Source organism: Cnephaeus nilssonii (assembly GCF_951640355.1).
Source record: "Cnephaeus nilssonii genome assembly, chromosome: 10".
Lineage (NCBI taxonomy): Eukaryota > Metazoa > Chordata > Mammalia > Chiroptera > Vespertilionidae > Cnephaeus > Cnephaeus nilssonii.
The window spans coordinates 55,040,083-55,062,390 of record NC_137081.1 but is presented as its reverse complement, the minus strand read 5'-3'; the positions used below and the strand labels follow the sequence as shown (position 1 = coordinate 55,062,390).

The following is a 22,308-nucleotide window of genomic DNA, read 5'->3' as shown; positions in this document are numbered from 1 at the left end:
TTCATTGCCTCATCTGCACAATTGGCATAATAATAGTGCAATTTCATTGGGTTGTTTTGGAGATAAAATGAATTAGTATCTGAAAAGTGCTTAGAACAGTGACTAACACAGTAAATACTCAGCAAAGGTAGTTTTTATTATTAACTGTTATTACTTAAAACAAACAAAACATATTTTGGGGGCAAACAAAGAATGGGTATTGATTTTGTTTCTTGCTGGGTGGAGAGAAAAGCCATATTCTTGTCTCATTTCTTTTTAGTAGCCGCCATTTACGAAGGGCTTGCCATGTGCCAGGCTTTGCTCCTGGTATAGTGGTTAAGAGGGTTAGACTGCCTGGATGGGAATCTGTTCTGTAACTATGCCAAGCCACTACACCTCAGCCAGCCGGTTTTCTTTCTGCAAAGTGGAGTAATAAGAGTGTCCACCTGACCTTGCAGCATTATTTACAGTAACCAAGATATGGAAGCAATCCAAGTGCCCATCAATAGATGAGTGGATAAAAAAGTCCTGATGCATATATACAATGGTATATTACTTGACCATTAAAAGAATAAGATCTTACCATTTGTGATAGCATGGATAGACCTAGGGGGTATTGTGCTAAGTGAAATAAGTCAGTCAGAGAAAGATATTTATATACCAAATCATATGCAGAATATGTACTTATATGCAGAATCTAAAGAAAAAAAACAAAATTGAAGTAGACTCATAGATATAGAGTATAGATTGATGGTTGCTAGAGGGGTGGGGAGTTGGGAGACTGGGTTAAAAAGGTGAAGAGATTAAGAAGTAAAATTTGGCATATAAAAAATAGTCACAGGGATATAAAGTACAACATAGGGAATCTATTATAATAAAAGCATAATATGCTAATTAGACCAGAGGTCCTTCCAGACGACCTTCTGGTTGAAGCTAAGGCTGTGAGGGAAGCCCGAGTCCCAGGTGCCAGAGGGAAGCCGGTGCTGGCAGCTGGGGGAAGGAAGGCCTACGCTTGCACAAATTTCGTGCATCGGGCCTCTAGTATAGTCAATAATATTCTAACAACTATGTCTAGTGCCAGATGGGAACTGGAAATATCAGAGGGAACACTTTGTAAAGTACATGATTAGTTTGTCTAACTACTGTGTTGTATACCTGAAACTAATACAAAATAGTATTGAATGTAAATTGAAAAATAAAATAAATTGTTCACCCCATAACATATATTGGAAAGCACACATAACCTGACAAATATTAAGTGCTCATGAAATATAACTATGATTATTAGATAATACCCACAACAATTACTCCATGAGGTAGGTAGTTCAGTAATTACATACCAATGAGGACACTGAATTTAAGTGACTTATTGTTAAAGTCCTACCCTGGGCTATCCATTAACTTCATGTAATAATCTATCTCATTAAGAGGTAACTGTACCATAGATAAAATAGAATATATTTTATATGACATGAGTTTTTAACCTTTTTAATATGTATTTTTAGCAGCTTTCCCTACCATTAATTAAACAGTTCTGGATGTGTTCAAAATAGTATTTTGTGTCATGTTCTACCATGGTATTTTAACTAATAACACCCACAGTGGCTGGAGTACTAAAGGGTGAAAACAAATGAAAATTAATTGGGTCAAGGGCCAAGTTCAGTAGTGAGTTAATGAACTAGTTTTTCACCTTAGTCCAGGCAGCAATTTACATCAATTTAATTAAATTAATGGCTTTCCCTTGTGTGGTATTTAGCCGGAAAGAAAGTCCCACTCACTTGGAAGTTTCAGTTGATTCTCCGTTTTGATTAGGTCTGCCAGGTGTCTTCAGTCTGCCCTGTCAATGTGTAGCTGATTTCTGCACATTCATGTTCTCCTTCGCCTTCCCGTGTGAAACCTGGGTTGAGGATGCGCAGAGGAAGCAGGCAAAGAGCCCGGCATCCCTGAAAGAAAGAGGAGAACCCTCCGCAGAGAAGCTCTACCAGCAGCACATGCTCCCTGAAATGTAGCTAGCCCAGTGATGCTCAGCCCTCACTGTGGTCAGAGTCCCCTAGAGAGCTTTTTAAAAACCAGCACGCAGAGTCCCATCCCCAGAGGTTCTGATTCCAGCCATATGGGGTGGAACCCCAGCATTAGTATTTTTTAAAACTCCCAAGGTTATTGTAATGTGCAGCTAAGGTAGAGAACTTCTGGGTGGGTCTGTGCTCAGAACCCATGTTAGGTTCTGAACAGTTGAGGGCAGAAGGTAATATTTGGGATACAGAAAGGAAGTGAAATCTGCAATAAACCCCCCAGTTGGGGGAGAGCAGGCTAATTTTAAAGGTAAAATTTCCAATTGGCTGTAAAATGACAAAGGGAGGGAGAAGCATGCCGTGGGAAGCCACAGCGGACATGGCGTGGCTGTCAGGTGGGAAAGGTGCTGCCTGACTCCAGGAGCCCCCATTGGGAACCAGCGAATTGCCTTCTCAGCCTTGATTTTCTGGTTGCCACCCTGTGATCTGTAACTTAGAACTTACATAGAAAGGATGGGGAGGGATCAATATTTATTTAGCACCCATTAATTATTTTCTAGCAATTTAGATATTTTACTCCACTTAATATTCAGAAAAGTGTACAAGATAGTTTTTGGAATCACCAATGTGCCTTTTAAATAAAAACAACATAGAGTGATCACTGCACCTTTTGAATTTCATCCAAAGACAACCCCAATAAATCCAGGCGGAGTCTGTGGGTGTGTTCACACATGCACGAAAGGGAGAAGGAGGAGGAAGGCAGATGAGTTAAAATCTTTCTTCCTTCACTCAGAATAATTATTTTGAAGTACAGCCAGGTCGTTGCATGCATGAATAGTTCATTAATAGATGGGTTAAAACCTTTCTTCCGTTATTTCTTAGCTTTTTACTTTTGTCAAATGACATAATCTTGCTGAGTTTCCTCTCTACATGTGAGACAATAAAATTCGACCTTGCAGGATCATTGTAAGATAAGCAATAATGTGAGCCAAATGCCAGCCACAAGCAGGGCCCCAGGAGCACAGACACAGCTGTTCTCAGGGAGGGACATGATCCTGAGGGATCAGGGACAATGAGCCTCTGGCGTGTTCAGACTTGTCTTATCGTGCAAGTTTTATTTTATTTATTTATTTTTTTTTAAACTTTGTCTCTTTTTATTGTATTTATTTATTTATTTTAATCTTCACCCGAGGATATTTTCCCATTGATTCTTCAGAGAAAGTGGAAGAGAGAAGGAAAGACGGAGAGAAACATGGATGTGAGAGAAACATGATTGGTTGCTAGCCCCGACCAGGGTCTGGGAGGAGCCTGGAACCGAGGTAAGTGCCCCTGACCAGAAATGAACTCAGGACCCTTAGGTCCACAGGCCGATGCTCTATCCACTGAGCCAAACCAGCTAGGGCATGCAAGTTTTATTTTTAAGTCAATTCAAAATTCTAAAGCTCAAGGTAGAAGAGATAATGGGGATTAGACATGAGCTAGTCATGGGGCTCTAAAAAGAAACTTGTAGATAAAGGTTTCACCTATATCTTTTAGGTTAAACTGGGTAAATATTAGAGTTCAGTGTAGCTTTCTGAGAAGGTCTGCAAAGCTCAGCGCATAGAGCACTAAAAATCCTCAATCCTGTTTTATGTGGCTGGTTCTTCTTGTACTCATCCAAGGCATGCTGCTGAACTTTTCCATAGCTTAACTTTTCCTAGGTTAAAACAGGAATCAACACTGTTATCAAATGTCTAGATTTTGGAAAAGGAGAAGATATGAATGCTTAAATGACCAGGAATTCATGTGTATAACTTAATGTTTCCTCCATTATATTTATAAATAAACTAGAGGCCTGATGCACGAAATTCGTGCAAGAGTAGGCCTTCCTTCCCCCGGCTGCTGGTACCGGCTTTCCTCTGGCACCCGGGACCCGGGCTTCCCTCTCAGCCCCAGCTCAGGAAGGTTGTCCGGAAGGACGTCCGGTCTAATTAGGATATTACCCTTTTATTATTATAGATAGTAATTAGTATATTACGCTTTTATTATTATAGATATTATTAGGATATTACGCTTTTATTATTATAGATAGTTTTGTTCCTCCACAATGGCTTTATTTATATTTTGTTATTAGAAAAAAGCAATCTATCTAATAATAGGGTAATATGCAAATTGGTCAGGATGCCGTCACAGTAACGACCGGTCAGCAGGCTGCGAGCGCAGTGGATGGCGGGGGGGGGGGGGGGGGACTAGCAGCATTGGGGACAGGGTGGGGACTTGCAGCATTGGGGACGCAATGGCAGCTGCTGCTTGCCCAGGGCTGGCCCGGGGTTCAGGCAAGCTGCTGATGGCCCCTGCCACTTTCCCAGAGCCGGCCCCAGGCTCAGGCAAGCCGCCGATGGCTGCTGCGACTGCAAGAGCCTGAGGCTCAAGCAATGAGGGCCGGGTGAGGCTCAGGCAAGTCACAGTGGCTGTGAAGGCCGAGGCTCAGGCAGCCTCTCGGCTGGCATTGGCAGCAGCAGAGGCATCATGGGGACATGGCCTTCCCCGGATCGCTGGGTCCCCTCCTGCAGAGGGAGGTCAGAGGCAGCAGCAGTGAGAGGGTGATGGGGGCGGTGCCTTTCCCTGATCAGCCGGTCGCCTCTGGCAGAGGGAGGCCAGACTGCGGTTTAGGCCCACAGTAGGATATACCCTGAGGGCTCCCGGACCGTGAGAAGGGGCAGGCCAGGCTGAGGGACCCCCCAGTGCATGAATTTTGTGCACCGGGCCTCTAGTGTATATATATATATATATATATATATATATATATATATATATATATATATATATATATAAAGCCAGCAACTGGAACTCTGGAACGACCAGAACGACAGGAACGACTGGAACGACGGGGTGCTATGACACCCACTGTGGCCAGCGAATCGGTCAGATTGGGGGGTAGGGCCGGTGGCCAACCTCCTGCAGCCCCTCCTCCTGGCTGGCCCCACCCCTGATGGGTCCCCACTATCCTGATTAGCCAGCAGCCCCTCCCTCTGGCTGGCCCTGCCCCTGTTCGCCCCCACTACCCTAATAGGGGGCAGGGCTGGCTGGCCAACCTCCTGCAACCCCTCCCCCGACCCGGCCCCAACCAAAATCAGCCCCCCACCCCAATCAGGGGCAGGACCGCTGGCCATATATCTGTGGCCTGTCCTACCAGCTGGCTCCACCCCCAATGGGCCCCCACCACCCTCCCCCCAGCCAGCTCTGCCCTGATTGCCCCCCCACACCAATTGGTGGTAGGTCTGATCAGCCAACCTCCCACGGCTCCTCCCCCAGTTGCTGACCCCCCAACCCCATTCGGGGGTGGGGCCTGACAGCCAATTGCCTGCGGCCCCTCCCTCCAGCTGGCCCTGCCCTGATCAGGCCCCAATCAGGGCGGGCCAGCCAGACCCCACCCATACACGAATTCATGCACTGGGCCTCTAGTTTAGTAGTATAAGGCCAGAAACCTCAGCCTTTTAGACTCAGATCAATGGGTTAAATAACATTTTTAATATATTCCTAGTAAATGCAGTGAAGCATTAAATTATCAAAGGCCTTTGTTGTAGCTTTATTGAGATAAAATGACAAACAAGTAATCGCACAAATTTAAAATGTACAATTTGAAAAAAATTTGACATGTCTACACATGCATGGAACCATTATTACAATCAAGATAATGAGCATATCCATCATCTCTGTAAATTTCATGGAGTTCCTTGATAGCCCTCTCTCCTATCCATCCCATCCAGACCCCAGTCAACTTTGGATCTGCTTCCAGTCACTACAGATTAGTTAGCAATTCCCAGAATTTTACATAAATAAAATCAGACAGTATATACTCTTTTTAAAATCTGACTTCTTTCACTCAGAATAATTATTTTGAAGTATGGCCATGTTGTTGCATGCATTCATAGTTCGTTTTTTTCTATTGCTGAGTAATATCCCATTGAATGGCTGTTGAGGGATGTTTTAGTTATTACCAGTATTATACTATTACAAATAAAGTTGCTATGAAGATTAATGTACAAATCCTGTTTACATATATCTTTTTTAACTTTTCCTGGGTAAGTACCTATGAGTAGAATAACTGGATAATGTTGTAGTTATCTGTTTAACTTTTTAAGAAACTACCAAAGTGTTTTCCAAAGTGTCTGTGTCATTTTACATTCCCACTGGTTTATGTGAGAGTTTTAGTTCCTCCATATCTTGTTATGGGTGGAATTGTGTTCTCCCAAAAGTTCTTGAAGTCCGAATCCCCAGTGCTTGTGAATGTGACCTTATTTGGAAAGAAGATCTTTCCGGATGATCAAGTTAAGATAAGGTCATCGTGACTGGTGTCTTTATGAAACGTGGACACTTGGACACAGGGTCAGACATGCACACCATTGCGGATGAAGGCAGAGATGGAGGTGATGCATCTACAAGCCAAGGAAGTCCAGGGATGGCCAGCAAACCACCAGGTGCTGAGAGAGAGGCATGGAGCAGAGCTTTCCCTCACAGCCCTCAGGAGGAGCCAACCCTTCTGACACTGATTTGGGGCTTCTAACTTCCAAAACTGTGAACCAATAAGTTTCTGTTGTTTGAGCCACCTAATTGGTAGTACACTTTGTTGTGGGAACCCTAGGAAGATAATACACCTGCCAATACTTGGTATGGGATTATTCTTTTAAATTTTAGCTATTCTAATAGTGTATGGTAGTATTTCACTGTGTTTTAAATTTGCATTTCTCATACAGCATGGTGACTATAGTTAATAAGTATATATCGACCACTTAAATTTGCTAAGAGAGTAGATCTTAAATGTTCTCACCAAACAAACAAACAACAAAAAGTAACAATGTGAAGTGATATGTTAACTAACTTAATTGTGGAAATCACTTTACAATGTACGTGTATATCAAATCATCGTGTTGTACATTTTAAATAGATACAATTTTATTCACCAATTTTACTTAAAGAAAAACAAACTTGCAGTACTGTAATGACTAATAATGTTGAAAATCTTTTTATGTGCTTATTTGATAACCATATATCGCCTTTGGTGGAATATCTGTTTAAATCTTTTTCCCATTTCTAAATATTTGATTCTTTTCCTTTTTTAAAAATATATTTTTATTTATTTTAGAGAGAGTAAGGGAGAGGGAGAAAGAGATAGAAACACTAATCATGGGAGAGAATCATTGATTGGCTGTCTCCTGCAAGTCCCCTACTGGGGATCAAGCTTGCAACCCGGTTATATGCCCTGACTGGGAATGGAACTATGACCTCCTGATTCATCGGTCAACACTCAACCACTGAGCCACATTGGCCGGACTGATTATTTTCTTATTTACTGAGTTTTGAGAGGTCTTTATACATTCTATTGATTTTTAATAAAATTCCATTCTGATAAAAGAACATACTTTGTATGACTTGAATTCTTTTAAATTTATTGAGATTTTTTTGTGTGTGGCTTGGAGGGTGGTCTATTTTCCTGAATATTTCATGTGTGCTTACTAAGAGTATGTCTACTGTTGTTGGGTAGTGTTCTACAGAGTTAATTAGGTAAGCTGGGACTATTGTAGGACTCACTGTGTTTCCTGTCTCTCAGGGATCACTATCCTTTAATGCCTGATGTCCAGTGTCTTGAAAACCATTGTTTCATGAATTTTGTTTGTTGTTACAGTTATTCCACCTTTTTTGGAAGCAGAAATCTTATTATTATTTTTAATAATATATTTTTATTGGTTTCAGAGAGGAAGGGAGGGGGAGAGAGAGAAAGAAACATCAATGATGAGAGGGAATCATTGATTGGCTGCCTCCTGTACACCCCACACTGGGGATGGAGCCAGCAACCTGGGCATGTGCCCGGACCGGGAATTGAACCGTGACCTCCTGGTTCATAGGTCGACGCTCAACCACTGAGCCATGCCAGGTGGGCCAAAACTCTTATTTTTAAGAGACATTTTTCTCTCATATCTGCATTTGACCTCTAAACTTGCTTTGGATGAAGAAGAAGAGGAGGCACAAAATTGAGACTAGCATAGAAACTCCTGAAATCGGTACTATAAAATTTTTTTAAATGGCTCGTGACTGTTTGGTTTTTCTTAAGGAGTGTTTTTTGTGTGTAAGTGTGTGTGTGTGTGTGTGTGTGTGTGTGTGTGTGTGTGTGTAGTGTTAGTGTCTGAACGCATTCCATACTTATCTATAACATAGTTTAGAACCAATGAGTAAACTTAAAAAACAAAATTTGAGCAGCTTAACTTCATGTAAAATCTTAGAAGCGTGTTACTGAAGTCTCTGTGCTAAAATGTCTGTTTTATTTATTTATTTAAAGAGAATACTTCAGACCACCAGTCTTATACTGTGAAGGATTCTAAGAATGGAATATCAGGTTTTACTCCAATTTCACCAAAATGATATTGGGAGGAATGATATTGGAAGAGGCTGTACTAGGCACCCACGCTGAGAAGCCTGCTAAGTGGTCCCCGCAAGCCAGCAGCTACCCCTTTCCAGGCCAGGCCAGGCCTGTGTCCGAAGCTTCCTATTTATCTTAGGTAGTGCAGGGGGGTTGGGGACAGGGGGGCGCACGCTGACCGGGTCTTCCCTTCACCTTTCTTTTCCCAGGCTATTTACCTTGGAAGACTATTTACCTTCCATTAGCCCCGTTTTCCCTCAGGTCACACAGTAGAAAATACCATCAATTATCTGTGGTTTTCTTACCCAAGTCACATTCCAATCCCACTCTAGTTGCCACCCTTCTACTTTTAAACCTTCAAATCTTCCTGAACCATTACTCAAAGATGGTCTCTTGGGTTAGTTCTACAGGGGTTAATCATCTCCAGTCGTGCTGATTTCTATTGGTTTCATTTCTGGACTGATTTAGTTTCCCGCTCTGGAGATGGCATCTTTCCCTCTGTGGGCTGGGGAAAGATGCTTGTCTGAAGCCAAACCACCCACATAGCACAGCAGTACGTTCTGTACCATTCCACTCCCTGGGTGTGATGAAATCCTGCCTTCGGGATTTCTTCCTGGTCCTTTGCCTTCAATTGTATTCCTTGAGGGGTGTGTGTGACTCACCTCTGTGAATGACAGAAAATCTGTGCATCTCTTTACTACATCTTTCTGTTTTGACTTGCACTTTTTATTCAGGCAAATTCCTGTTTGTTAGTAAGAGCAATTATTTTCAAGAAAAGCTAAACCCAAAGCTGAACTGGTTTTGGCTTGTTGGCTCAAGTTTCTTTAAAAAATGAAATCTGAAAAATTAATCACTTGTGTTTATTTTTTCATAAATAGTTGTGGCCTTGTTATTTCCAGGAGTAATCTTAACTTTGCCTGTTGGTCCTCATGACCTACATTATTCCTGCACTCCTTGTCCCCAATTTTCCCACTACCTTTCTGGTTCTCAGAAAAGCTGTGATTTGTTTCATGGGCTGTACCCCTGGGAGGACTAGCTGGGGAAAGGACTGAGTAAGATATATTATTGTGGAATTATTCTTAGAACTAAACAATGAACTCTAAGGGGCCACAAGTGTTAATTTGAGAAATGTGGCTTTAAATAGTTTTTCCTTTGTCTACATCCAGATCAAATATATCTACCCTTGGAGTCCCAAACCTTTCTAAGTGGCAGTACTCAGAGGTATGAATAGTCTTTCTAACATTCAGACCTGAATTGTGTTGCCTGTGTTCCTTACCAAGGTACCTGGTAGAATGAGGGACCCGTTCAGAGGTTCACATTGCCCTCTAGTTTCTGGGAATTCTCATGGAGCATCTCACATGCCCCCTGGCAACTTGTTGGTGCTCCTGAGGCAGCTGCCTCCCACAGCACCGTGCCCAGGCTCACAAGGCTGCTTCACACTCCACTGCCTGAGCTGTGCACCTGCCTCCAGGTCCCATCTGAGGTTCCTGTCACCCACTGTGTTCCCTGTATCCAGGCTTCTGTTCAACCTGCAGCCCTGGCAGGTACCTTCTCTACTGCTGCCACTCACCTCCACTCCCCAGCATGATGCTCTGCCTTCTGAACCTACAGAGCCCATCTTTCTCTTCTGTGTTTCACTCTTCTCAAAGGGGCCCCACAAGAGAATTTCTTGGGCTCCAAGAATTTACTAGGTCAGACTTCAGTTTATGTAGAATTCTTTTAAGGGCTGGTTTAAGACACTATCATCATCTTTACCCAGAATCCTCATTCTCCTTTTCCTATCTGACCCTTGTTCTGAGTTATCTAACTCATGGTATCAGAGACCTTTTTATATTATTCTTTATCATCAGTTCATGGATTTTTCCCCCCTTAAAATTGTCTTCCATCTTACCTCCTTCCTTCCCCATTTCTCCAATCATACCAAGACCCCAACCTTGGAGATTCTGTTCTTTTTCCAAGAGGGGGAGGTTATTGTAGGCACCCAGTTAATGAAAATAGCTACTATTTGCTGAACATTTATTGAGCATATATGTTAAATATTTTAATATATTACTTCATTAATTCTCACCAACCCTAAGAAATAAGGGGACTATATATAATAGTGATGTAACACAGAACCAGGTTGAGGACAGAAGTGTCTACCAGATTGTTCTTTTCCTGGTGAAATTCTTATATGTGAAGTTAAGGCCCAATTAAATATTCACATCCTGTTACTACTGAAATCCAACCCTGGGATAGTAAATGATAACTTTGAGTGCTGAGAAAGTTGCTCTGCAACTATGGTATAAAAATAATAGTGTGTGCTTTCTTGTGTCCATCTGGAACTGACACCATATTTGGGTGTTGTTTTTTTTTTTATATAGAATATATTTTATTGATTTCAGAGAGGAAGGGAGAAGGAGAGAGAGAGACAGAAACATCAATGATGAGAGAGAATCATTGATTGGCTGTCTCCTGCATGCCCCCGACTGGGGATCGAGCCCACAACCCAGGCATGTGCCCTTGGCCAGAATCGAACCCGGGGCCCCTCAGTCTGCAGGCTGACGCCCCATCCATTGAGCCGAACCAGCCAAGGGCCATATTTGGGTTTTTGAATGAATCACAGAATTTTATTAAAGCATGGGTTGGTTATCATTTAAAATGAGTAGTAAATTTGATCAGATCAAGCAATGACTGACCATGACCAAGAAAGCCTCAGAGAAAAACATTGTATATTTTCTTTTTTGCCTCTATGACAAATATATATCTTTTATTATGTCCAGTGTTTTCAATTTCCATCTAATATAATCCTATCTAATAAAGAGGGAATATGCTAATTGACCATCACTCCATCACAAAGATGGCTGCACCCACAGCTGAAGCCAAGTTCCCATAAGGAGCCTTAACTAGCAATCAGCAGGGACCTGAGGCTATGCCCTCCCCCGCCCCATGGGGCTTGACAGGGGACCTCAGGCGGTATCCCCCACCTGGCGGGGCTTGACAGGGGACCTCAGGCCTCGCACCCCACCCTGGAGCCAGGCCAGGGGACCTGGGGCCATGCCCCCCGCCCGGCGGGGTTTGATGGGGGACCTCAAGGTGCGCTTCCCGTCCTGGTGCTAGGCTAGGGGACCCCAGTGCCAGGCCGGGGGACCTCAGGCCGTGCCCCCCACCAGGAGGGGCTTGACAGGGGACTTCAGGCCGCACCCCCACCCTGGCACCAGGCCGGGGGACCTCAGGCCGCACCCCCTGCTCCAGCACCTGGCCAGGGGACCTGAGGCTGCGCCCACCTGCCTGGTGGGGCTTGACAGGGGACCTCAGGCCATGCCCCCCACCCAGCAGGGCTTGACAGGGGATCTCAGGCCATGTCCCCCACCTGGCAGGGCTTGACGGGGGACCTCAAGGCACCCCTCCCCCCCGCCCTGGTCTGGGCTGGGGGACCTCAGGCTATGCCCCTCATCCTGGCGCTGGGCCAGGGGACCTGAGGCTACATCCCCTGACTGGTGGGGCTTGACAAGGGTGGGACTGTCCAGGTCTGGATCTAGCCCAATGCGGGGGACCGGCCGGGTCTGGGTCTCCTGCGATTTTGAGGTGCATGTGGGTGGGTGAGGACTTGACTCTGGGTCCCGTGGTGCGCCCCAGACTCTGACAGGAGGAAGGTTTTCATATACATTTTACTAATTTTCTTTAATCTCTGACACTTCTATTATAGAGAAAGGGCAAATAGCAATATTAAATTATTTCCTCTAATTAATCCTCTTTTAATGTGCATGAATTTCATGCACTGGGCCACTAGTCTAATATAATAATAGAGGAATATGAAAATTAGCCAGGACATCATAAGGTCACAACCGATCTACAAGCTAAGGAGAGCTACAGGAGGGGGCAGTGAGCAATGAGTGGTGGAGAGCTACCAGCAGCAGCAGGCGGGGTGGCCAGCTGAGGCAAGTGGCAGTGAGCTACTCGTGCATGGATTCGTGCTCATGGCTACTAGTTTATTTATATATTTTTTCTTCAATTCCATCTCCTCAGTAAAAAAAGTTTCCAAGATCTGACACACTTTTTTTTGGTTAATCCTCAACCAAGTATATTTTTCCCATGGATTTTTATTTTATTATTATTATTTCATCTTTATTGTTGAAAGTATTACATAGATCCTCCCTTTTCCCCCATTAACCTCTTCCAGACCATTCCTGTCCTCCTCCCCCCCACCCCACAGGCCCTCACCACCCCATCGTCTGTGTCCATGAGTTATGCATATATGCATACAAGTTCATTGGTTGATCTCTTCTCACCCACCCTCCCCTGCCTTTCCTTTTAGATTCAACAGTCTGTTCATGCTTTTATGTCTCTGGGTCTATTTATGTTCATCAGTTTATTTGGTTCATTAGATTCCACATAGAAGTGAGATCATGTGATATTTATCTTTCTCTGATTGGCTTATTTCACTTAGCATAATGCTCTCCAGGTCCATTCATGCTGTTGCAAATAGTAAGAGTTCTTTCTTTTCTATTGCCATGTAGTATTCCATTATGTAAATGTACCACAGTTGTTTTTTTATCCACTCATCTGCTGATGGGCACTTAGGCTGTTTCCAAATCTTAGCTATTGTAAATTGCACTGCTATGAACATAGGGATGCATATATCCTTTCTGATGAGTGTTTTGGGCTTAACTCCCGTTGGACCTAGTGATCCCATTAATTTTTAGAGAGAGTGGGAGGGAGGGGGAGACACACACACACACAGAGAAACATTGCTGTGAGAGAGACACACACCTATTGCTTGCCTCTCACATACACCCCAACTGGGGCAGGGATTGAGCCTGCAACCGAAGTATGTGTCCTTGACCAGAATTGAACCTTCAACCTTCAGTTCTCAGGCCAATGCTCTAACTACTGAGCAAAACCGAAGGGAGCAGGGCAGCCATGAGGACAGCAGTGTGTGCCCTCAGTGAGGACATTGTAAGAAGAGGGACTATCTCCCATCAGGCAACCAGTTCCGCCCATCTTATATAATGAAGAGGTAATATGCAAATTAACCATCACACTGTCACAAGATGGCTGTGCCCACAGTGGAGGCGGGTTCCCATAATGAGCGATCAGCAGGGACCTGAGGCTGCGTGGAGCTGGGCCCGGTGGGGGACTTGAGGCTGCACCGCCTGCCCCAGTGCCAGGTTGGGGGACCTCAGGCCACACCCCGCTGCCTGGCAGGGCTTGACGGGAGACCTCAAGGCATTCCCCCCGCCTTGGCCCGGGCCAGGGGACCTTAGGCCGTGCCCCCCGCCCCAGTGCTGGCCCAGGGGACCTCAGGCCATGCCTCCAGCCTGGTAGGGCTTGACGGGGGACTCAGGTTGCACCCCCCACTCCGGCGCTGGGCTGGGGGACCTGAGTGTGTGCCTGGGGATCTGAGGCTGTGCCCCCTGCCCAGTGTGCACTGGGGGACCTGAGGCTGTGCTTCCCACCTGGCGTGCATCAGGGGACCTAAGGCTGCACCCCCCCCACTGGGCGGGGCTTGATGGGGGAATCAGAGGCTGCACCCCCACCTGGCGGGGCTTGATGGGGGTGGGACTGGTGGGGTCTGGATATTGCGTGATTTCGAGGCACATGTGGGTGGGCGGGGACTTGACTCTGGGTCCCACAGCACGCTCCAGACTCTGATAGGAGGAAGATTTTCATATAAATTTTACTAATTTTCTTTCATCTCTGATACTTCTATTATAGAGAAAGGGCAAATAGCAATATTAAAATATTTCCTCTAATTAATTCCCTTTTAATGTGCACAAATTTCGTGCACCAGGCCACTAGTTTAACATAAAACAGCAGAGTTTCCAGAAAATACTGGTATGGTTATGAAAGTCTGTTGCTGCTAAGAGGAGATTCCTTGACATGCTAAGACCCCTACCTCCAAAACATGAGAAACTTCCACCTAGAACACAGAGTTTTGAACTTCACTCATGGGTTCATAGGGGCAGTCCTACAAAACACCTGACTTAAAGGGTGGCAGGCAAGGCTATAGAATGAGAACTGAGCCGGACATGGCCCACACTGATTCTCCAGCTCACTAATTCTGTTGGTTAGAGTCCAACGCCCTGAAAGGGCCTTTATTTTATAGCTAGATTTTATCATAACCCTGTAGTAACCCTGCAGTTAAGCCTTCATGGCTTAGTGCTAATCCATTACTACATCTAGAAAAGCAACTCCAGAACATGTCCTACCAGGGGCAGATGAGTAGTAGCACCTTCCTTTGCATACAGAGGAAGGGATAGAGCAGAAGGTGGACCCAATCAGGGACGTTCAGTATAGAACAGTGGTTAAAACTGAAGGCTTTGGAGGGAGATATGCTCATAGGTGATACTCAATACATGGTGACTTTTATCATTGTTATGTCTTCAGGGTTTATAAGTGAGTGTAGCATAATGGTCAAGGGCATGGATTTCAGATCCATATTGCTTGGATTCAAATCCTGGCTTCAAAGCTTGCTAGATGTGTGATCTGGGCAAGTTTACTTAACATATCTGTGCCTCAGTTTTCTCATCTGTGAAGTAAGAGATAATAATGCCACCCCGTAGGAAGGTTATGAGCTCTAAATGAATTAGATTTTATAAAGCACTTGGAACAATAGGTGTTACCTATTTTTACTAACAATTACAGCTATTTAATGCCAGTAAAATGAGAAAGAAGTAATACATGTGTATAGTAAGATACACTTATTTATATTAATAGATATAAATAAATAATTAAGTAATAGATATAAATAAGTCTAGTAACATACATAGATATAAATAAGTCTAGTAATTAACATACATAATAAAAGGGTAATATGCAAATCGACTGAACGGCAGAATGACCGAGTGCTGCTCAGCCACAAGCCGGGCTGACAGCTGGTGAGTGCAGCGGAGGTGGCGGGAGCCTCTCCCACCTCAGCAGCAGTTGCACATTCCCTGAGGGATCCCGGACTGTGAAATGGCGCAGGCCGGCTGAGGGACACCCCCCACCTCCACCCCAGGTGCACGAATGTTGTGCACCGGGCCTCTAGTAAGAAATATGTGTTTGTATGTGCTTGTATGTGCTCACACATATCTATATTAAGTATAGCAAAGCCAATTGGATGAAAAAAAAAATGGACATAGTGACTTTTTACCAAGTCAGATATCGACAAACAATGGAGTTTCATGATGCACTATCTTTAGAAGTTGACCTGCAAAAGCATTGGTTGCTATGCAAGGAACATGAAAGTAAACACATTTCTGGCTGAAAGAGCAAATACTATTTGAACAGTAAGTTTCCTAATAAAACATGACCTAGAAATTACAAAGGTCAGATTGAAATTTCAAACTGAACTAGAACCACTCATAAAGTCTTAAAGTCGTTAATCACACCCGATAACGTGTGTGGGCCGAATGTATGCTTTCCAGGGTCTGGTTTATCTTAGGACCTGGCTCCAGGACAAGCTTAGGAGATGAAAAACTCCTGGGGTGCTCATGCTCCTCTCTCTTTGTTGGTTGTGCAACCAAGTGGGAGAGAACAGTGGGTCAAGTTTTTCAACCTTTGATTCACGTTTTAGATGTTTCCAAAGCACAGAGAAACAGCATTTAACACCGGGTTTCACAATCCAAAGAATGAAGGTTTCACCATCCAAAGAATGAATGTCTTGGCCCTAATGGTGTGCTCAACCTACTGGTTGCAAAAGCCTCATCCAGAATACCAGGCATCTAGTTCTAGAACATCCTAGTCCAAAGTCCAAAATCCAATATCCTAACTTCTTAAAAGAGCTACTTCAGTTTTTTGTTTTTGTTTTTTTAACTTTTTAGTTGTGTTGAGTTGAGTCTGTTGCAGTATAATTAAATTTAACAGAAGGGAGATTTCTATCACATTTCATTCAATCTCTGTTTCACATTCTCTCTAAATAAGGAATTTTTTTTCCTCATTTAGATTCCCATAAGGTGAGGATGCTACAAAAGGGTTATGAATCATGAACATTTAAATAAATTTGCTCTTTTGAGAGGTCAGTGTTCACCTGTAGTGAAAAATATTATTGGTGAGATTGCTTCCCTAGTATTGTGTCCCTTCAAGAAGTATTAGAAGGATGTGTGTGGAGAGATGAAAGAGAGAGCAAATTGGAGGACTCTGGGTTGCTTTGGGAAGACTTAGGGTCTGCCATATGGGGGGTTTCATAGGAGTATTTCAGGGCACAATTGTTTCTTGTGTTGAGGAATCTTAAAGGGGAATCAAGACCAAATTAAATATATCACATGAAGTCTCAGATGAAACCTTCTGGAGCTTGGCCTTCTCACCCCCAATATGTTTTTATTGATTTTTAGAGAGAGAGGAAGGGAGAGGGATAAATAGAAATATCGATGAGGGAGAAACATCATCGATTGGCTGCCTCCTGCATGTCCCCTATGCGGGGATCGAGCCCGCAACCTGGCATGTGCCTTGACCGGGAATAGAACAGTGATCTCTTGGTTGGTGAGTCAACACTGAACCACTGAACAACACTGGCTGGGCCTCACTCTTATCTCAAAGCCCTCAGGCTGCAGGCCCAAAAGGATGAGGACATTTGCATGAATAGCCAATCACCCCCACCCCATCTATCTCATTCTCAATAACACCCATACATAGTTGCTACCCCAAAGACTGTTTCTTTTTCCTTCCCACGTTTTGCAATCTTTCCTGGCTCTCCCCCAGGTAAACTCTTTTGTTTCCCCTTCCCTAATTGGCTCAGTGCTTTTCTGTTCAGGCCAACTTACCCTGGCATTCTTCTTTTCAAATTTATGTTTCATTATAACCCAGATCAGCTGCCACTCTGGACTTTGGCACAGGATTTGATGTGGTCCCCCACCCCCAAGGGAGTGAGGTGGAAGCAGAGGCTTTCCTACCAAGGGGACTGGGTGAGTCAGTGCTGGGGTGACTCCCAGCTTAGACCTGGGAGACAGGCAGGCCAAGTAGATCTGGGATGTGAATAAACTGAACCCAGTACTCTGGTAATATGCATGTGATTGTTACTATCTTCTCTTCCAGTTGGGAGTATGGGAGCTGCTTATTTTGCTCATTGCTGTGTGCATAAGCCTAAGAATAGAGTCTGGCATATACTAGATACTTAAAAATACTGAGTGAATGACTTTATTGAGCCCCTGCTGGGTGTCAGGTATTGTTAGAGTTCCTAAAAGAGACAGGCATTGGCACCATTTTACAGATGGAAAAATAAAGGAACTTTGGGGAACTTCGTGTTCCTCAAAATGGGGGCGGTTTGTGGATTTCCAGACCTCCAGCCTTAGTGTGTTTCGGCACAAAATTACTCTTGACCGGACTTTCTCTTTCCTTTTGTAAGGAATGGGCCTTTCTAAGACATGACGTTTTCTAGGCTGATTTTTTTCGTTAGTATTTGGCCTCTCTGTTTTTGTTTGTTTGTTTGTTTGTTTTTTTCTGATTAGGAAAACGAGCATGGCACCATGGAATCTGCCAAATGGAGGCCCAGAAAAATGGCACTACCTGACCGCATTAGTACGCTAGGGCTGTCACGCAAAGCACCCCAGTGTGGATGGCTCAAACCACAGAAATGCAGGTGCTCACAGTTCTGGAGGCTGGAAGTCCCAGATCCAGGCACTTCGGAGGCCTCTTGTTGGCTGGTAGATGGCTGTCTTCCCTCGGTGCCCTGTGTGGTCTTCCCTCTGTGCACTTCTGTGTCCTAATCTCTTTTTCTTGTAAGGGTACCAATCACAACGGAGCAGGGCCCAACCTGATGATCTCATTTTAACTTAATTACCTCTTTAAATACTGTATGTCCAAATGCAGTCACATTCTGAGGTACTGGGGGTTAGGACCTCAGTAGTATACGAGTTTTAGGGTGGGGACCACAATTCAACCCATAACATTAACCCTGTTTTCACAAAATACGCGGTAATGTCCAGGCCTGTTTTAAAAGGCCTCGTAATGGCAGTGTTATAACCAGGCAGCAAATTACAGCCTGTTTTCTGCTGTCTCTTGCGTCCCGTGGCTGCCTCTTTCTGCTCTTCTCCTTGGCCCCCGTCAGATCAGCAAGGCGGTCAGAGCAGGTCACACAGGGATCCAGAAATCCAAGAAGGGGGTTTTGTACCAAGTAAATAAAAGGAATTATCGGCCATCTACGGCTCATTGTTTAAATTACCATGTTTATTTATGTCAACACAAAATACAATAAAACAACTTACAAAACCCATTTTATCTTCATGTAACATAACTCTTCAGTGAACAGAAGTACTACTGTTAATGTTTTGGCCTTTTCAAGGTCCAGCCCTGGGTCAAAACAGTATTCAGACAAATAGCAAATTCTTCTCTATATATACACAGGAGGAAAACTTATATTTTCTAAAACCCCATTCCAGTAACAATACAGAAATGTCACATGTCGAGGTGAATACTACGGTTGTGCCATCAGAATTGCAACTTCCTTGTTGCTCTAGATTTCCCCAGACCTTGGGCTTCAGTCGGGAAGTAGGGGGAACATCCGCCTTCAGGTTTCCAAGGTGATTGCTTAGTAATTGTTTACTATAGCTGTGTACTCCACAAGTGTGAGATTTACCTGAGTTCTTAAGAAACCAGAAATAAAAAGTCTCCAAGTAATCAGTGTGTACAGATCTACCTGTAAGACTGATGAGATTTACCATAGAGTAATCTGCTCCAATTCAGTGGATAAGCGTGAAGCCTCCATTACAGAATGAACTCTTCACATAGCAAAAGACTTCACATTGTAATTTACTCAAAGGAAATAAACATGGCACAAAAGTACAAGACTTCACCTGTAATCCAGAAGTCTAAATGCTGCATGTTCTGTCCAACAAATGAGAGTTGCTGCTTAACTCACAAGATCTTTCTATCGTTTCACTGACTAAGGAGTCAGCCTCATGCTGCGGAAAGAAGACATGGTTTGGAGCTAGAAGGTCTGGATTGTGGACCAGTTCTACTTACTCTCTGAACCCTAGTTTCCTTACGAGGATCAGAGGAGAAGAATGTGCTTTGTAAAGTAGTATTTACTGTAAGAAATGTTATTCTGCAGTGTCCATCTCTTCAGTCAATTTAAGGATCCCTATTCACTCCCATGTATTTTGCAAGTAAAATCTTACTTTTTAAAGTAAATATATCATGCATATTTACCATATGCAGCTGAAATGTCAAGTTAGGTTATGCAAGTGGGAAAAGAATATAGGTAAGGAAACCCATTACGCACGAGGGACTTTTGTACTCTCGATGTGCTTGATTTAAAACCACTTAAAATGTTGTTCCTTTTGTAATATGGGGGCTCTTGATGAATAAACTAACCATTTAAAGTAATTCTTTAACAAGAAATTAAAACTTTCATACGGTAATTACAGGGGTTAGAAGACTGTGAAACTGAGTAAAATGGATTGAGAAATTTGGGGGAAGCAATAGTTTGAAGACTCAGAAGCATGTGATCTGAGTGTAGAAGTTTATTTTGGGGTAAGTAACTGAAAATAATCTAAATGATAGGCTTGTTATTTTTTTGTTGTTGTTTTGTTTTTTACTGGCGACTACCTAAAATTATAAATTACTTCTTCCTCATCTGTAAAACAAATAAAACACTTATTTGTGTATCTGACTTTTAGGTTCAGACAAATTCACAGTAATTAACACTTAATTTTCATTCTTACATTTGGGATTTCTTTAGAGAATTGCATTCTTTCAGCTGAAGTAAAATCAGTATCTCTTAGACAAAAAAAAAAATCCTCCTTTAGGGAAGGCACATTTACTAAAAGTTTGGAATAAGTTGGCGAATGTGCATATGTAAAGAGAACATATGGGCCTTGTGACTTGGCTGAGACAAAGACCTCAGGTAGCTATATTCCGGATACAAATGAGATTCTAACTTCAAACATTTTTCAAATGCAGATCAGGCTCCCATGAATCATTCCGATGATTTTTTGAGGCATTAATGCAACAGAGTGAGTATTCCTCAAATGAACCCCAAAGTCACCCCTTTGCTAAGGTATTTCTCTTCTTGATTATTTTGAACTTGCCAACATAGTCTCTAACCTTCATGCAGAGAAAGACTGATCTCCAAATGACCTATTATTATCTTAAACCAAGCTCATTTTGAAGCAACAAAGAAAGAAAAACTAAGCAGTGCATTGACATTTCATATCAGTGAAACAGACATTTTTCGTGCATGAAGTAGTTCTATCCGTCCGTGGAAAGGTCCACCTTTTGTTTTTCCCTGTGTTTATAGGTTACATTTTTAAAGGTGCTGGTGGAGCCTCTATACAGTGGATTGGTTCCCTAAAAAATAAAAAGGATGTTCAAATAGAAGTCTGTATATTTTGTTATTACACTGTTTTAACATATCTAAATAATTTCATTGTACATTACCAATTGGAAAAAGAGAGTCAGTCTTAATCTTGAAAGCCATTTAAATAATTTTGATGTTATACTTTTAATATTTTAAAATTAATACATCTTCATTTTATTTTTTAATATGCAGAACTAGCCCCATATGTGTATTCTAAAAATCTTACCTTTTTTGGAAATGCACTACTTTATTGATAGAAAACAAGACTTTAACTGTACTGAAAACAGTGCCCAGTTCATAGTAAGCATTTGGTTATTTATTGAATGAATAGAATGAACCAATAGATGACTCAAAGTAAAATGTAAAGTAAAAAATGAAAAAAGTGAGCATACAAAGATGAATGACACAGTAGTACCTGCCTTTAAGAAATGTGGCCCAGCCAGGTGTGGCTCAGCGGTTGAGCGTCGACCCAGGAACCAGGAGGTCACCGGTTCGATTCCCGGCCAGGACACAATCCCAGGTTGCAGGCTTGGCCCCCAGTGTGAGGCGTGCAGAAGGCAGCCAATCGGTGATTCTCTGTCATCACTGAATTTTCTCTCTCTCTCTCTCTCTCTCTCTCTCTCTCTCTCTCTCATTCTCTCCCTTCCTCTCTGAAATCAATAAAAATATATTTAAATTAAAAAAAAAAAAGAAGAAGAAACGTGTTTCTGGGTAGGCTGGTGTGGCTCACTGGTTGAGCGTCAACCTGTGAACCAGGAGGTCACGGTTTGATTCCCAGTCAGGCCATATGCCCTGGTTGTGGGCTTGATCCCCAGTGTGGGGCATGCAGGAGGCAGCCGATCAATGAATGATTCTCTCTCATCATTGATGTTTCTATATCTCTCTCCCTCTCCCTCTCCCTTCCACTCTGAAATCAATAAAAATAGATACATTAAAAAAAAAAAAAAAGGAAATGTGTTTCTGGTGAGAGGCACCAAACAAAGGCACAAATAATTTGCTAAAATGAGGTCAAAATTCAGAAAGAGGAGTGGCTAGCTGCTTGGGAGAAGCAGGGAAAGATTCCCAGGACAGTGACTGCCTGCTCTGGATGGAGAAAGAACCAGACAGCTTTTGTTAACGAGTGTTTGAATCAGGGTCACAAGTCGGGTGTTTGGTGTTTGCGACACTGCACTCCTGAAGGAGCACAGGTCCCAAGGCAGATTGGGCAAGATGCGTATGCCCTCGGGGCAGTGAGAGGTGGGGTACTCATGCCTGGATCATCCAGCTGTGCTGTTTGGGCTGTCCGTATGTTTCCAGGGGCTGTCACCAGGACCAGAAGGACCAAAGCTCTCTAGGTGTTTAAAGAAATGCCAAGCTTGTTCCTTCTATTTCTCTCCTTTGGTTTAACTGCTCCTGGCTGGCACAAGATGTCTGGGTAAGGCACAGTCTCTTTTCTCCTTCTTTCCAGGATTGACCACAGAGGCTCAGGTGTCAGACAGCCTGGGTTCAAACCCAGCAGCACTGTGTGACCTTACTTAAGCAACTCCAAGCCTTGGTGTCCTTATCTATAAGAGAGATTGCCAAAATGCCTACCTTATCTGCGAGGTAATGTACTTTAGCACAGTGCCTGGCACACAGTCCCCAGTAAATGCTGCCTCTTTTTATTAGCTCTAACTTAGAGC

General features: G+C 43.3%; 1 protein-coding gene across 1 annotated transcript in view; it reads right to left on the bottom strand.

Moving 5' to 3' along the window:
- Positions 1-18,495: 18,495 nt before the first annotated feature.
- The window catches only part of ITGB6 (integrin subunit beta 6), a 74,625-nt gene continuing 70,812 nt past the window's right edge, over positions 18,496-22,308 (bottom strand). The window contains exon 16 of the mRNA XM_079782202.1: positions 18,496-20,637. Within this exon, the coding sequence (XP_079638328.1) occupies positions 20,539-20,637 (99 nt within the window). The 3' untranslated portion in view covers positions 18,496-20,538. The remainder of the gene's footprint in view (positions 20,638-22,308) is intronic.